This window comes from Sebastes umbrosus, chromosome 4, assembly GCF_015220745.1.
Source record: "Sebastes umbrosus isolate fSebUmb1 chromosome 4, fSebUmb1.pri, whole genome shotgun sequence".
Classification (NCBI taxonomy): Eukaryota; Metazoa; Chordata; class Actinopteri; order Perciformes; family Sebastidae; genus Sebastes; species Sebastes umbrosus.
The window spans coordinates 20830847-20848161 of record NC_051272.1 but is presented as its reverse complement, the minus strand read 5'-3'; the positions used below and the strand labels follow the sequence as shown (position 1 = coordinate 20848161).

At 38.6% G+C, this 17315-nt stretch overlaps 2 protein-coding genes across 6 annotated transcripts; one reads left to right on the top strand and one right to left on the bottom strand.

The window, feature by feature from the left end:
• Positions 1–2199: 2199 nt before the first annotated feature.
• Positions 2200–4138, top strand: si:ch73-330k17.3 (IGFBP domain-containing protein). Its single transcript, XM_037766971.1, has 4 exons — positions 2200–2530; positions 3432–3519; positions 3602–3797; positions 3902–4138. Exons 1-4 carry the CDS (start codon positions 2200–2202, stop codon positions 3959–3961), a joined length of 675 nt encoding a protein of 224 aa, XP_037622899.1. The 3' UTR covers positions 3962–4138.
• Positions 4139–8092: 3954 nt separating this feature from the next.
• Positions 8093–16080, bottom strand: parp16 (poly (ADP-ribose) polymerase family, member 16). 5 transcript variants are annotated; one of them, XM_037768036.1, is made up of 7 exons: positions 15935–16080; positions 13638–13834; positions 12067–12204; positions 11776–11982; positions 11469–11640; positions 11240–11384; positions 8093–8833 (listed from the first exon to the last, which is right to left on the bottom strand). In XM_037768036.1, the coding sequence occupies exons 2-7, from the start codon at positions 13824–13826 to the stop codon at positions 8698–8700; spliced, it is 987 nt and encodes a 328-aa protein (XP_037623964.1). In that variant the 5' UTR covers positions 13827–13834; positions 15935–16080; the 3' UTR covers positions 8093–8697. The 5 variants fall into 5 exon arrangements, with proteins under 5 accessions (XP_037623964.1, XP_037623962.1, XP_037623963.1 ...); XM_037768034.1 differs by lacking the exon at positions 15935–16080 and adding an exon at positions 15542–15928; XM_037768035.1 differs by lacking the exon at positions 15935–16080 and adding an exon at positions 15632–15928.
• Positions 16081–17315: the final 1235 nt, after the last annotated feature.

Sequence of the window (17315 nt, the reverse complement as noted above, 5' to 3'; positions counted from 1 at the left end):
CTTGCTTTAAGGGTAAACGATTTTCACTTCAATGGTCTCTTTTATTAGACCTGAACAACTGGAGCTCCTGTGAGTCTTTTGAGAAATGAACCATACAAATCTTCAAAAAAGGTTGAAGATCCAACAGTTTGAGTGAGTTCCAGTACAAACAACTGAAGCTCCCTGAAAGCTTCCTTCGTTAATGTGATTATTTACACCTGTGCTGTTCCTGCTTTAACAAGTCAAAATGTCAGCAGTGAAAAGTCTCTTACAGAGATACAGAACCCACAAAGGGTTTCCCTTTGCTCATCCAAACACAAACACTTTGATTTTTAGTGTTATTTTTGTGCCCAACATTTATGTCAAATAAAATATACAAGTATAGTATTAGAAAAGGTAATGTGGTAGCTGCTGTTCACTGTCTCTGTATTACTGTAGTGATATGTTAGTGGATAAAATACACATACAACCATCACAGAACAGCACATATTGAATATTTCAGAGCCACTCAAATCATTAAGATGTGTTTATTTGTTTTTTAAACCTTTTTTAATATAAGAGCAGCCTGTGTTTGGGGTAAACACTCTGCCTCTTTGTTTTGAAAGCTGATGAAGTCTCAAACATAGAGATGGGTTTATTATTCCCACAAACTACTTATTTAAAGGTCAAATCCGTTAAATCCTTTTAGAATTTGTTTTCTGGAACATTCTTTACTCATGTGACCTTCAAAAATAGTTGCAAACATTAATAATATTTTCAGTAGGATAGCAGAGTGTAAACAAAGGCTTGATCGCCTGTTTCAAGTGCACCTCTTTGCAATCTCAGATTAAGATTTTTAAGAAAAAAAAACTAAGACGCATTAATGCAACTTGTGATTTTTAGGTTGCAGCAGGCATCGGTTTTAAAGCGAGTGAAGATACTGTCATCATATGAAACTAGAAAATCAAAGGAATCCATTGGTACCAACCATTTTATTCTAGCTTGTTGCAAAGGTTAAATAACTAGCTTCAGATTTACGCAAAATTTTGGCGAGGAAAACCTGGCATGGTCACTTACAAAGGGTCCCTTGACCTCTGACCTCAAGATATGCAAATGAAAATGGGTTCTATGGGTACCCACGAGTCTCCCCTTTACAGACATGCCCATTTTATGATAATCAAAATATTTGTCATTGTTTTGTGTTGTTAATTTATTTCCAATAATAAATATATAAATACATTTGCATAAAGCAGCATATCTGCCCAATCCCATGTTGATAAGAGTATTAAATATCTCCCTTTAAGGTACATTTTGAACAGATAAAAAAATGTATGATTAATCTTGATTAAATATTTGAATTGATTGACAGCCATAAAATACATAATTTCAAGACCTACAACATACAGTAGACTGATATTAGTGATTGTATATTATCCAGATAATTTCTATGTATCTGATAGTGTCAAATAAGTGCTGTTACTTTGTAATTTTATGGCTTTTACTTTGATTTAAAAAACTGAAATGCTACATAATGCTTTGCCTCGTTCTTACAGTGCAAAGCAGCTCATATTTTATGTTATGCTTTAGTTGCTGATGAAATGCACTTTTTTATGTTGGAATAAGGTGGTAATTATTCAATCTCTTTACAATCCCCTCGTGTCTGTGAATACTTGTGATTTATGAGTGAACTCATTGTACTCTTCAGCTACTCGCCGCCCCGTAAAAGGAAGCCAGATAAAAAAAAGAAAAAGGTATTTATATTGAAACGTCCGGTGTAATTTAATAGATATCCAGTGACAGTAGTCATCTTTTACTGTTATGTACACACTTTTTATTCAGTGATACGACACTTACGAGATGTCTTGATCAGATAACCTGCTGATGTCTCGATCCTTTTGTTCTTTGAAGAAATAGGTCATTACCTGATTGTAGGTGTGCACTGAATTGCCCCTTCCAGAGGTCATGTTACTGAAATACAAAGGGGGCCAGTCTTCATCAGACTTATCTTACAGGTGTTCAAAAGGAGGAATTATTTCAAAACAAAATCACACTGTTGATAGTGTGCAGATAAGATGTCAACTGTGTATTTAGAGTGGAAACCCCTCATCTATTGGCTGCTGGTGGGGGGTGGAGGTTGTGGCTCATAAACTATGAAGCCTTGCTGGTGTGTTAGGGGCCGACGTGTGTATAAAAGGGGCCGCAAGGTGTTCTCACTTCAGGATAACATCAGGTGGATCGAGGATGTGGATGCTCTTCTTCTTGAGTGCCTTGCTGGGGGTATTGGGGTCACAGGAAACGCCCTCTGGAGCAGCCCAGCAGCTTCAGGCCCTTCACTGCCCGCCCTGCGAGCGGATACACTGCTCCTCCCGGCGGGCGCTGAAGCTCCAGTGTAAAGGCGGCGTCACGACGGGCGTGTGCGGCTGCTGCCCCGTCTGTGCCAGAGCAGAGGGGGAGACCTGCGGAGGGACGTGGGACTATCTGGGCAAGTGTGACGAGGGACTAGTGTGTGTTCACCAGGACTCAACAACAGCTGACAGAGCAGACGCAGAGCGCAGAGGCACCTGTGAAGCAGGTGAGAGATTATAGTTTATAACCTCAATTAGTATCAAGCAGGTAATGTGATGACTTTTTAATCATTCATCAATATAAATGAGCCAAATTTATTGATACAATTTAATTTAATTTATTTGAAAAAAGATGCAGCTATCACAAAAAGTCAATAATGTAGATTAAAAAATGCATGTTGTAAATAGCAATATCATAATGTATAAATAGTCCAAAGAAATGCACTTAAAGTATAAAAAAAAAAAAATTACAGCCGTGAGGTAGAATTGCTCCTGCTAGAGTTATAATTATTGTATTATTATTATTATTATTATTATTATAGATTCATTAAAATACAGGATTTATTTATTTATTTTATTGAAGTTCTGGCAACAATTTATTTACAGAAATAATTCCTTTCATAGATTTTGAACAACCTACGCATATAAGATGATTAGTATTGTTGTAGCTGATCGAGGGGGAGCTTCTCTTGACTATTTTATATACTGTTGGGCAGTTCAACATATAGCAGGGCATTATATTTAAAAAACGGATCATATGTTTTGTAAATAACTATAGCTGTGAAATAAATGTAAGTTAGTAAAAAGTGCAAGATCTTCGTCTGAAATTCAGTATCCTTTAGTATCTGTGCCAATGTGGTCAATATAGTTTATGAGCTGTGAAGACTGATAGTGTGGTCAAGGCTTCCTTTGATTCAAAGGTTTCTGCTAACAGTTAAGTCATAATTACACCTCTTATCTCCTCATGGTGAACACAGTTGTCACTGTTATTGATATGATATCAGACGTAGTATGAGATTACAGACATTTTCATGTTTTGAAAGATGTAAATAGTAAATTTGTTATGTCTAATATATGCCTTGTGAATTGCAAGTGCAGTGCAAGTGTTTAAAATGTTGTTTTGTGCAGTGATTGAGTCATCGGATCCAGAGAGCTGTCACCCAGAGTGCACCAGGGAGTACTGTCAGGCCAACCCCTCTGAAATCTGCTCTGCAAGGTGACTAAAAAAGAAAAAGAAAGACGTTATTACCTTGATATCTTCTCGTGCTGCATTTTTATCTGAGTTTCCTGCTCTGTAGGTTTGTATCTCTGGAGAAGACAGCGTGCCAGGGCTCCTGCCAACACACCTCCTGTTCAAGCTGTCTGCTGTTGAAACCTCCATCATGCCCTCAGACCTGCAGCCCCTCCGACTCCTCCTGTCTGCAGCACTTTGGGAAGTGTGTGCACAATCACCTGACAGCCACTCATAATCCTGTATGCCACAACAACCTGCAGGTAGGTGGAGGAAAGCACATCAACATGTATTTCTTCATTATGCTGCTGTACTGCCTTAAATCACTCATTAATCCAACACTGTGTCTCTCTATTTCTCTCTGTAGAGTCATCCTGAGGGGCATTTCCTGTGTTTGGTCCCAGCCTGTCCGAACGCAGCCAAGTAAAGAAAAGAAGTCTTCACTAGTTCATGTAGCAAAATGGAAAAAAGGCAGCTATCTATTAACTTTGTGTATAACTTGAAAATTCAAAAACAATCACATTTTGTATGCAATGTGAATAAAAACCTGTGAAATGTAATGTATTATTGAATCATGAGAAATAAAATGACATGTCATACTGTGCTTTCTTTGATTTTATTAATCTAGTGGGAACAATGGTGACGTTTTATCCATTGATGATTGGGTTGACAGTTTATATCACTTGATGTACATTGTGGGTTTTAACATTTGTTTTCAGTTTGTTGTATGTTTTGTGTATCTTATGTTTAAGCCAGTGCGTGCTCTATGTTTTTACCTTCCTGCAAGTAGAGCTGGGCATTTATGGCCAGCATTTTCTATCCAGATATAGGTTATCTAATATCTCGATAACGATATATATCACGATATAGCATGGTTTCTGGTTATTCAATAAATAAATACTCTAATAAATACTTTACCACATGGTAAAGCCTATTTTTGTATATTCCTGTGTGAATTAAGTGCTTGACAAAGGAAAAAGTACGGAGTATTTTCTCATTTGATTAAGAACTTTAGTGCAAAATAAACAAGTATCAAGTGAAATTATTGAGAAAACATAAATATTTCCAGCTATACGCTGATAATGTTTACATGCATGCACACAATACAGAGTAATCAGATTACAACAGTTTAACTGAGTTTGATCGGATTTTCTGAGAAATTTGAGTCAGTATGTGCTGCTTATTATCAATTTAGATGAAGTAATTGTGTATCACGATAAATGATTTCATCACATTACAATTCCATTGAAAGATGATAAATTATCATATTGAATTATCGCCCAGCCCAACCGGCAAGACACATTTCCCCTCATGGTCACAAAGTTAAGTTTAATAAGATTCAAGTCATCAATACACAAAATCCACCTGCTTTGAAAAGTTCTCTATTGAAAATGATTACACTCCATGTATTTGGACTTGATTAATCCCACAATGCAACAATGTTAGATACAGTTTTTAGCCATGCTAGCAGCGAGGCTCTAGAGATGTCACTTTGGTACAGACTGAAATATCTCAACAACTTGCATATAGATTGCCATGAAACTCAGTTCAGACATTCACGTCCCCATTAGGATAAATCATCTGACTTTTCATGTAGCACCATCATCAAGTCACAATGTTGACAGAGTGCTGCAGGAATGAGTCCTAAAACCTGGAAATGAGTTAGCATTTTAGCACTTCCAGTTCCCTTGTCTGGAAGTCAATGGGTTATTTGAATGGGTTTTTAGTTAGATGCCTGAAATAAGGTCTGTGGTTAACACAGCTTTTACGTGTCTTAAAAAAGGCGGTTGCCAACAAGTGGCTAAATGAGACTACTAAACGTCATCACGCCGAACACTAGTCCGCCTTTAGCTCAGTGGTGGTGACCCTATGTGATGTGACTGTAGGTTGTTTATAACCTAACGTTAACTTTTTACTTCTGGCGATTGCATTCACACTTCAAAATTAATTTGTGAAGATTATCTTGCTGAACAAAACTTGTACGTATCATAAACGTTTGTTTGCCACCGAACCTATTTTTCTGCAATAATCCAAAATCCAATGTGTTTTTGACGACGGAACCAGAGCGATCCGGACTTCCTAGTTGGTATACAAAAATAAGTCATCCTTGGAGCGCTCTATTTGTCCAATACTTTGGTTTATGATGAAATACCTGGAAAACTAATGGCATTCCCATCATCCTCAGCTGTACATTGTGTTTAGTGCTAACATGCTAAACTAACATGGTGAATAAGGTAAACCTGTTATACCTGCAAAACATCAGCACATTGCCATTGTGAGTTGTTACCATGGTGATATTAGCATTTAGCTCAGAGCATCTTTTTCTCAAGTCTAGCCTTACACAAAGAACTCCCTTCATAGTGAATGTTGAACCATGAATGAGTGACCCACACCACCATTGAGTTAAGCAGAAACAATGAAGCCAGATTTAAAAAAAAGAAAACTAATGAGGCAGAGAAATGAAGTGGAATAATTTGGGTAAAACAATGTAGTAAATTAAGCGATCATATCAGTCTAGCACCGTCTCTCTTCTGTTTGAATTGTTCCCCTTTTGGAGAGTTTTTTCTGGTTCACAGGACTGAAGTGAAGCGCCTCGAGTCCCCTCTGCCATCGCTAACCCCCTGACAGTCGATGGTTATTGAATAACAGACGGTTTATGAGGCAGCAATAATGAAGCTTGTACAGAAAGGGAATAAAGTGTGGACCAACAATGGACAGTTTGTTCTGTGTCCTTCAAATGTGAGCCGTTTCTGAAGAGGAGAAGTAGTTTATCTGAAGGATTTCGCAAGAAGGAATCGGGTTTTATACCAAAACAAAGGCCTGCGTTTTCTTTCATCTTCTTTTAACTTGTCAGTCATTTGCATCACTAAAGTAATGCGATATATAAATAATATCCAGCGTTTAATCAGAGAGAAGAGAGGAGTGTGCCGACACTGTCAGTATTATACAGGCAATTATGCTTAAATGAATGAAATCATTATTAAATACAAGATACTCTTATTGTTTACAAATCTGAATATAATACCAGAAAATATATATAATATTTAATGCAAAAACTTTAAACTTTCCTGTTTGTAAAATGTGTAGAGTAAATATAGTACTCATTTAAAAAATTCAGTTAATAAGTTGTCCTAAAATAAAAGTTTTATGGCAAACCATAAAAAACTGTCCAAATTGTCTTCCTTTTGTACATTTCTTGTGCGTCTAAGTGTGGAAACACATCAGCCTATCAGGGCCAAAGCAGGCCGCCTCTGTTATCAATCCCATATAGCCGTCTCACTTTTTTTTTTTACTGATAAAAACAACGCATAACAAAGGACCGTCTGCGTGCCAGCGGTAATAAATGTGCCCCTGTCAGAGGAAACCCATGTTAAAGTTTGAATACAACACAAAACAATAGAAAAGCACAAGAGATTATTATGAAGGAGTGACCTTCAGGTAGATGTTGATGTGCGGGGAGCAGCTACAACCTGTCTGAATAATGCGAGACACTACCACTTTGGAACAAACGAACCTCACTCAAACCCTTGAAACAACTTAAATCAAAAGTATAATTTTATTAGTGCCAAAGATGCAACAAATTTTCAAAACCTGTTGCCTGGTACAAGTTGGTATCTTTGAGCGAATATGATAAATGAATATGAGGCTTGGTTTTGTCTTGACTGTTTTCAACGTGGCGGCTGGGTCACAAACTTTCTCATTTCACAGCTAAACAGTTCACTAAATTTGATTTATATTTGATCAGTGCTGCCTAGATTGACAGTTGATCGGTGTTTGCAAGTTTTGTCATCAGTGATTAACAGCTGCGGTAGAGACAGCTCGGCTCTGATTGGTTGTTTTCCTTCGGGCGCAGTGAAATCTTGCAAATGCACAGAGGAAATTTTTTTTCACAGATTATCTGTTTCTCTACTGTCAGGATATAGTGACCGTCTTATAAAAATAACTTTTTACCATATTTACTCAAAGTTACCAACTGCAGCTTTAAGTGGATAAACAGTTTACTTCCTTTACTAATATAAGGATATAAAAGCATATCCTAAATTATAGTGAATGAGGTCATCAGTGGCCTTTCATCATTATAAATCAGGCTGTTCTCATACAGTGTTCGTAGCTACACCTATGAAAAGTAACGCACTGTAATTCATATATATCCCACAATTTGTGTGTAATTAACGTAATCGTGAACCAGGAAATACAGATAGCAGCGAATAATGTGTAGGGAGGAGATCGGGGTGGATAGATGGCTCAAAAAATACCGGACTTTCACCCCGTTCGTGTCCCCATGTAAAACCAGACGGTGATTTGTCACGTAACTTACATACTTCAGTAACGCCACTTCCGGAGTTATTTTAAGCCAAACCACAATCTTTTCCTAAACCTAACTAAGTAGTTTTAACGTAACCAAGTTGTTTCCTGTGAAGACGGGTGTGTATTTTGAACTGTATGCATATAAGTAGCAGAAATTGACACGTGTTGCTGGACATTCACATCACATGAACCGTTGTATGAGAATACATTGTATGAATACAGTATGTCAGCAATCATCACAACAAAAATGGCCACCTCATATATTCTATCTTTATTAAACCTAACCATTATATTGAATACCTTAAAATTACACTTAAATCATGAGTTATAAAAAGGTCCCTACCCATAACTGAGAGATACAAAATCATAACATTAAAAAGTAAGAATTTAAATTGGGACATTGTCATTAGTGCCATTCAGGCATCGCTGGCACTAATGAGTCCATGCAATCAGTTAATGTGCTAATAATCCTCTCAGAACTTAAGACCTAACTTAAGACCTAACAAACCAAAAAGGACATTTAACGCTCGACTCTTCGCTGTGAAGTTATTTAAACAAGAAGATGTTGTTTTCTTTTAATTCTTTGGTTAGTAAGACTGTGTCCTCACTGGACTAAAACCACACAGCAACAGATCTTATCTAAAATCAGGATGTTTACTAAACCAAACAATTTACAGTTGAAACATTGCATAACATTTTCAAAATGCAGAATTACCCATTTCAACAAAATTAATAAACAAGAAAACAGTATAAAAGGTGCATAAAACTTTTATCTTTGCTCAGGCCTCGAGCCAGTCTCTGATCAGGAAGGCACTGTGGATAATAAACATCCAGGCCGTCTGTCCCGTTGTTTCGTCACCTGAACAGTCTGTTCCAAAAGGATACGAAGTTGGTGGAGTTAAAGGCACCGATGAATATGAGCAGCAGAAGGTAGAGACTCATCATGATGGCAAAATGATGTCTCAGGAGCCAGGAGGGTCTGCGGGAACGTCTGAAGAAGAAAAACACAAAAATGACCATTTGTTTACCAGCACCAACCAAAACTGACTCTTTAAGTTTAGTTTACTTGTAGAGATGCAGCAGCAAATATTTAAATTTCTGCCAAAGGTTTGAATAACTGTTAATGGCTTTAATGTGACCCTCTTTTATTCCGAAACTACGGACAAGTATTTATAAAAGTATAGTTGTGTATTATCAACAAAAACAGTTCTAATGCGTGGAGTTGTAGTGAATTCACACATACAGATACAAAGTGGGACGAAGTCTCTCGTCTGTCACAAGCCTGAAGCTTGTTTGCATTGAGCACATCATTTACATATTCACGTGCAATTGGACAGTCTTTTGCCTACACTGCCACTACACTGGCACATAAAGTATTTTATATTCCTGAACGATGTGTTTCCATGCATCTTTTTTCTTATTAATGTCCCAGTAGCTCACTCAAGTTACATCAAAGGTAATTAGCATTGTCACCACTGACCACAATAAGAAGCCTTTTTCCACCAAAATTAGTGTGTTTATGTTTAGGTTTTTTTTTAAACACAGAAAACCTGCTAAAAATAGGCAATAGTCTCCTTTCCTTCTGCCATTCTGTTCCACTGACCTTCCTGTTTTTTTCCTACTGTGTCACGTTTGATGTCACGGACACGCCGGCAGCAGGGTTAGTAACCATTGAAAATGTTACATGGTTACTTATTTTTTTTATATCTGTTACTTATTCAGTCTCTTTTTCAAACTCATGGTGATTGTTGGATCAGTGGAAAGACTAACAAAGACGGTTTTGATGAGTTTTATTTTGGTTCTGTCTAGTTTTGAATGAAGTATGTTTTACAACGATCAGTGTGGTAAAATTACTGTTCCTGTCAATGAAGTCTGGTGGCTTTGCGGACAGCATATGAATTGTATGTTTTGTACGTTAATAAATTAGAATAATTGCACAAATCCCTGTTGATTTTATTTATTATATATATTCACTTCAACGCACGCCACATAGCATCACACCGGAAAAGGGCAGAGTCATTCAGAGTCATTTGTCCCTGGAATGAATGCCAGTTGTAACCTTCCCTACTGAAGACAAAAGCCAGATGTTAGTGGGGTTTTTGTCCAGAGGGAAAGGGGTTTAAGAAGCTTTTCTTCATTTTGCTTGAATTACTTTTACATTGTTGAGTGGAGAAGAATACAACATTGTGTTTCTGTTCCACGTGGGAGTGAAAACAAGCAGAGTGGTTGTTGCTCCTGTATGCTTAGAGGACATTTGCATAAAGTTGAACCTTTCTCAGCTTTCCCACATCGTGTCACTGGGCACATTTTGCACATTTGCTTTTCAGTTAAAGCTGAAGTAGGCAAGATTGGAGCAAATATGATTAAAGAAATTTATTTTTATAAAACAGTCACTATATCCTGACACTAGTGCATGAGACAGGAAATCCGAAAAGAATCATGTGCCTCTGTGTCCTTCGGTGCTCCTAAAGACATCTGCAAGATTTCACAGACCGGAGGAAAACAACCAGTCAGAGCTGACCTGGAGACAGTCGTCCAGCTGCCGTCTATGAGGGACGTCTGTCAATCACTTGCGAACTCCGATCAAACTAGGCAGGGCTGATCAAATATGAATCAATATTATGTTACGTTAATACCTATTTCTTTCCTCAAATGTTTTCAGAATTATCTTGTAGTGTACTGTTTAGCTGTAAAATGAGAAAGTCTGCGACCCGGCAGCCATGTTGAGATCTCTTGAGGGAATACCAAGCACTGTTCACATGGCCGGAGCACAGCCAATAGGAACGCTCTCTCTCTGAAATGACCTGTGATTGGTCAAAGTCTTCTGTCACAGGCTAGATTTTCTAAAGCCTGAAAACAGAGCCATGAGGAGGTGGAGAAGTCTAGTTTTTTCTCAGAACACTTGAATTACAATATGCTGAAAGGTTATTATGGCATTTTTGCCCAATGATGCCAAAAAATTATTGCCTATTGAAGCTTTAAAGGTGCAGTGTGTAGGATCTGGCGGCATCTAACAGTGAGGTTTCAGATACAACCAGCTGAAACTTCTCCGTGTGCCAAGCGTGTAGGAGAACTACGGTGGCCGACGCAAAAACCCAAATGGCCCTCTCTACAGCCAGTGCTCGGTTTGTCCGTTCTGGGCTATTGTAGAAACATGGCGGCCGGCTCCGTGAAGAGGACTCGCTCCCTATGTACACATAAACAGCTCATTCTAAGGTAACGAAAAAACAACGATTCTTATTTTCAGGTGGATATACACTAAAGAAATCATACTTCATACTGCCAATAGATCCCCCTAAATGTTACACACTGTTCCTTTGAAAAAAAAATAAATATGTAATTTGGCTCATCAATACTTTTTCAGCATTCACATCCTTTACCCATAAGTGATTCTTACCTGGACATGTGCTTCCTCTGAGAGTAAACAAGCAGGTACTTGACTCGCAAAAGCTGATTGTTGGTGACTACAAAATACTTCTGCGGTACGTCCCCTCCTTCGCTGTTCTTTGCTCTCAAGCGCTGGCGGTCAATGATCTCAGAATCTGAAAGGGGAAGGAAGCGATTTAAAAATCAGTGTTGCAGGATTTAAAATGTGTTTTATTCTGCGAGTCACACGGTTTACACACCTTTTTTCTTCACCTGGCACTTCACATCTGGGTGATCAATGACTTCACACAAGGCAACACAGCTGAGCTGTGGACCCAGGAGACTTTCTCGCCAGCCGCTGCTGTGGGGACTGTAGAGGACGGCCATGGTGAGGTCACTGGTGAGGTAGGTCCCCTCTCCAAACACCGAGTTCTGCACACAACATGCAGAAAAGAAACCAAATCGACTGAGGATCTCTCATTTCCACTTCATCCTTTAGTAATCTCTTCTTTATTATATCAAATAATACAGGTCTATACGAGATGACGCAGTGATGACTGCACTAACCTTGTTGAGGTGACAGTGCAGCCCGCTGTGAATGATAGAGTGAAAGTTCTCCAGGCGGCTCCCGTGGAATGCATAGAAGACGTCTCTGCCTTCCCTCGTCTTCTCAAACCTGGCGTTCATCTCATCGCAGTACTCCAGCTCAAACAGGAAGTCGGGCACAGGCGCAGAGATCCCTTCATTTTCCGTCAGGTCACAAAGTTTGGCATACTGGAAAAGATAGAAGAAACACACTGTAAACAAAAAAGCGAGTAGTAAAAAAACATTTCTGTGTTTATACTTGCAGTGATGTACCTCATCTTTCTGTAGCGTCTTCACAGCGAAGCTCTTTGAAGAGAGAATCCAGTGTGTGAGCGCCAGATGATGATCTCCCTCTCTGGGTCGGAGTCTCACCAACTCTCTCACACCAGGCAAAGAGTGCACATCTGCCAACTAGAGAAGAAAACTTTTTGATCATATTGCCACAACAGGAGCAGTCCCACCTGTCCACCGGTAGGTCTCGTCTTCCCTTTCACTGTGTGTGAAGATTTACTTTCATTGAACCATGTGTCTTTCAGAAACCGAGTTGTCATCTCTGCATTAATGTCATCGCAAATGTCTGTTTTGCATTTGGCCATATAAGTGATTCTATATCATGACCATGCCCACAGAAACCAAGATACACATCTGTAATATACAGTACATGATCACTGCCAATCAAAATGTTCTGTACACCTTTAGTTTTAGCATTTTTGATCAGATGTTAGAGACATGTTCATTGCAATGCAAATACCCTAAAATGATAAACTACTGTAAAGTAGACAGAAAAAGTTTCAGCCTTTTATTCCTGAGAGTTGTGTTGCCAAAAATATCGACGTATTGATATATATCAATGCTGAATATTTGAAACGGTTTCAGTACTCATTTTCCACAGTATCAATACATGAGTACCTACTGCGCTTTCTGCTCTCTCATCTCTTTGACAGCGAGTCGGAGAGAAGATTATCGCTGACATTTATTACCAATCTTCTAGCTTGTTTGTGCTTAATTTATTACTTTTATATATGTGTGTAGTCTTTTTTTTAATACAATGCACCATTTGAGAGCAAAGGCAATTTCATGTGCTTGCGTAATGACAATAAATTACTTGAATCTTGAGTTGACACACACACACACACACACACATTATTTATTCTTTAATAAAAATCTAAAAATGTTATGCCTTCAATGTTGTTTAAATTTTCCCTGTGGTATCGAAAATAGTATTGAATATCAATATTTTTCAAGGTATTGTATCAAAGTTGGAATTCCAGTATCGTGAAAACACTGACTCAAAGTAATAACAGCTTACTTGAGCCTGATATTTGCATCCCAACTAATGAGTCACATAAAGTGGCCCAACAAAGACATAAACCTGCTAAACTGAAAATATCTCAAATCTTTATGTGACTCCTAAACTGTGCTTTAAGTTGTCTATAGAGTTTTTTAGTGAACACAGTTTTGTTTAATTTACTTTCAGTGTTTCTCACCAAAATGCATTGTTTACTGGTATATCTTTGAAACATTTACTTTGCAAAGCCATTTTAATGTTTTAAATCTGCATCACCGTCATGCGGTCTTGTTCTTCACCTTCTTTAACGACACTGCCTCTAACAGCACATTACTGCCACCAAGTGTATGTGTATCATGCCACCACCATACTAATGGTGTTCATGTGCGTTCTTTCTAAACAATAGTCACATTTTTATCTCAATTCACTTACTGCCTTTATTGCTTACTTATAATATCTAAAATGATGTCAATTGATGATGAAAAGTATGTCATTAAGCATAAATGCTACAAAAAGAGGGTGTTCAAAAGCTTTTAACTGTCACTATATGTCTTACCAGCTCTTCAAAGTCCTTATTTTCACCACTTATGTATCTCGGGGGGAAGGGTCGGAGCAAAGAGTCCCTCTTGTAGTTCTGTGCAGCAGCAACAAACAGGCTGCAACGGAGGTCTGCTGCTACTGGGTCTCTGTGCAGACAGGAGCACACCAGCTCTCTGACCGCCTCAGGTGGGAGCGGTGGCTGCATTCCCAGCACTGCAGACAGAGGTGATAAGATATAATGGCACACAGGTGAGCACAGCCAAAAAATAAGTTAGGTGTTAACAGCACAGCAGAAACGTCTTGACAGACAACATATGTGAGGGCTAAAAGAAATTGGTTAAACACTGGTGTGTTGTGACAAACTGTGTACTCTTATCGATATATCGGGATCGGTTTCCCCCAAGTTATTGTTTTCATTATTAATTAATCTGGTGATCATTTTCTTAATGCACTAATCAGTCACTTGGTCTTTGAAAAATAGTGAGATCACAATTTCCCAGAGACCAAATTGCTTGTTTTGTCAAACCAACTGTCCAAATCCCCAAAATATTCAGTTGTTTAGACAAGTAATTGCATAAAATCCTCCCATTTAAAAAGGTACTATTGATAACATTCAGCCACTAGATGTCGCATTCTCCATCCCCCGTTCCATTGGATTCACTTCACAACAAGTCGTTGCCAGGCTCTTAACGCCAATAGCCATTTATCTGGTCTTTCCACACTCACTGAAGATTAAGGTGACCAGATCTCAACAAAGGTAAGGTAAGTTATATCTAGTGAGGCCCGTCTTGCTAAACAGTGTCGGCCGCGGTCAGAGGACGCGGGGGAGACCGTAGCATTGGTCTCCAGGACCGGAGTCTCTGCTCCTCTGCCTGCTTGCCTTCACTCAGCTCGCTCCACCTCACGTGCATGCGCGCACACTACACACTGCAGAAGACTTGGGAGAAGTGACGGGGCTCCGCAGCGAGACGCGTTATCGTCTCCGACCGGGTGCCGGTGTCTCCCTCCGGCCGCGGTCGGGAGGCTGAAGCAGGAAAAGCCAACACTAGGATCAGCAGTGATTCATGGAGAGACCTTCGTCTGGTCAGCTAACATTACTGCCAAGCAGGTGAAATATAGAGTGATATTGTGGTTTTAGCTGACGTGTGTGGCCTCACTGTTTTGAGCGATGCTCGTTCATGTCTATTTAGAGCCAGCACAAGCCTGACACTGACTTTCGTTGACTTAACAGCCACAGGTGTCACTGTTAACAAGCATTTCTGATTCTTACAAACAGTCCCTTTAATTCACAATCATAATATTTTTTTCAGGAAAAATCATACTTTTATTTGGCACCTTTCTAAAGGCTTTGTATATGTTTTTTTAATATATATATATATTTGTCTACATACAAATGTTATCAATAAGACCTTTAAGAAGCTGGATCCATGAAATATTTGACATTTTTGATTAAAAAAAAAAAGAATAATCAATATCAAAATGACTACTGATTAATTCTCTGTGAAATAGTTTCTGTTTTAACATCATCATAGTCCAACATGTGTTAAGGAGAAGGGGATGCATATTAAGTCTTCTCTCCTCCTCATCTTCTCTTAACTTTGAAGGGAAGACATTTTCTGACAGGGAAACTTAACTTGTCATTACACCTACCCTAGCTTAGCTCGTTTAGCACCTGTAGTGAATTGGCTCAGGTTAGCTCATCATAATAAACCTTACTTGTATAGCACCTTTCCAAACATAGTTACAAAGTGCTTTACATAAGTTAAAATAGTGCAAACATCAAGATAAAAACAATACAGAATAAAAACACAAAAACGTAGGCCAAAATAAAATATTGAACTTAAGACTTTTGTACAAAAAGTCAACAGTAATGAAATGTATCATCTACTAATTTGGCAAAGAGTTAACACTTAAGCTTACTTTCATCAATAGTTACTTTTATGGTCAAAACATCAAAACAAAAACTGACACTCCAACACCAAAAGTCCCACACAGGCTGCTGTTTTTTACCTGAGCTGACACCTTTGCTGTGAATCACCTGTTCAGTTATCTAGTGACGTCCCATTGAACACGTCACACCTCCTGTTGTTATCTACCTCTTCACCAGGCTGAGAGGAAGCTAACACTAGCATTAGCGTTAGCTGAGCTACAACAAGTGAAGATATCTGTCGCTGAGTGACGAGTTACTGATGACAAACACGCCATTATCGGACTACTGTTTGATCCTGAACATATGAGGAATAAACCCCTGTAGCACACAGACCTGTTTCACTCGACAGACAGTAGTTTATATCATTATGTTGCCTTAGTTACCTTCAGTCCTGCTCAACTCATAACACACTACAGGAAGCGCTGCGTTAGCTTTACGTACTGCTGCGTTCACGGTCCATACAAATAGGCAGAATTATTCGCTGCATGGATGAAATATGTTAAACACAAACCTGGCAGATTTAGAGATGTAGAAAGGCGGAGATGAGCGTGTCAGTAGATTAATACATAAAAAAAGAGCACGTAACTTAATTTGGCATAAACGTCAATACATGTTTGGTGTGTGTTTTTCATCTCCGTTCTATTATGTTTCAGAAGCGCCAATAAAATTCAAATTTACGAGGAGATTTGAAAGCAGCATTCAACATACAGGACTGAGTCCAGAGCAGCCTTTTAAATATCACAGCAAAAACAAACTATTACAGTAACCCTATATAACTCTGTTTCTCCTGCTCCAACAGCTGCTCAGAGCCATGCACAGACTGTGTCAAGTACAGGGCAGTCAAAAGCACAAAAAAAAAGAAAAAAAAGGGGCATGGTTGATTGTGAAATAAGCCACAAACATGCATAAACTTACCTTGCTTTCTTATATCTTTGAGGCAAAATATGTATCATCAGAACACAGGTTTTTATAGCCATGTCGAGGTAGATACAGGCAGTGTGTTGTTGTTTTTATTCACCCCTTAAAAATAAAACTTTTTGCATCCAAGAGTAATGCAAGTAATGCAAGACTAAAAGGGCAGGGGAGGTCACTCTGCTTGCTCAACTTGTGACTACAAAACAGGACATGCATATTTTCCTACTCATACAGTCCAGAGCCGACATATTACCTGAAGACTATTTTGATGCTGACATCAGATCTGATTTTAAAACTCTTTTTGTGTCTTAAGTAGCAAAATCTGACCTTTTACAGTCTATACAATCCAACAACCTACATAAAGACTTTTGTCAGGAAAAGGCCTAGATAAACCAAACCTATTCTTACATGTCATGAACCTGCACAGACAAATAAACTCCCAGCATGATTTGTCCAAAAATTGGTCTTAGATTAAATTAAAATAATTAAAGAATTAGAGGATTCATGTCCAGGCTTCAGTTAGAAAAACGTGTCCATGTTTTCATTTCCAGCAGGATAAACTACTTTTATGGTCTTTTCTCAGGTCTCGCCACATAGACTGTAGATATGGATCTCACCGAAAAAATCTCAGGCAACTTCAGCTCATTCAAAATTCCTTTGTTAAAGTGATAATAGCAACCAAAAAAATGTAAGTCTCTCACTGCAAATCTACTTCTGTTTGTCCATATGAACCGTCTCTGCTTCTCAGATCATCTGGTAGTGGCCTACTAACCATTCACAGATTCCAAACTAAACATGGAAATGAAGCATTGTGCACCCACAGAGCTGGAACAAACCTCCAGAAGATGG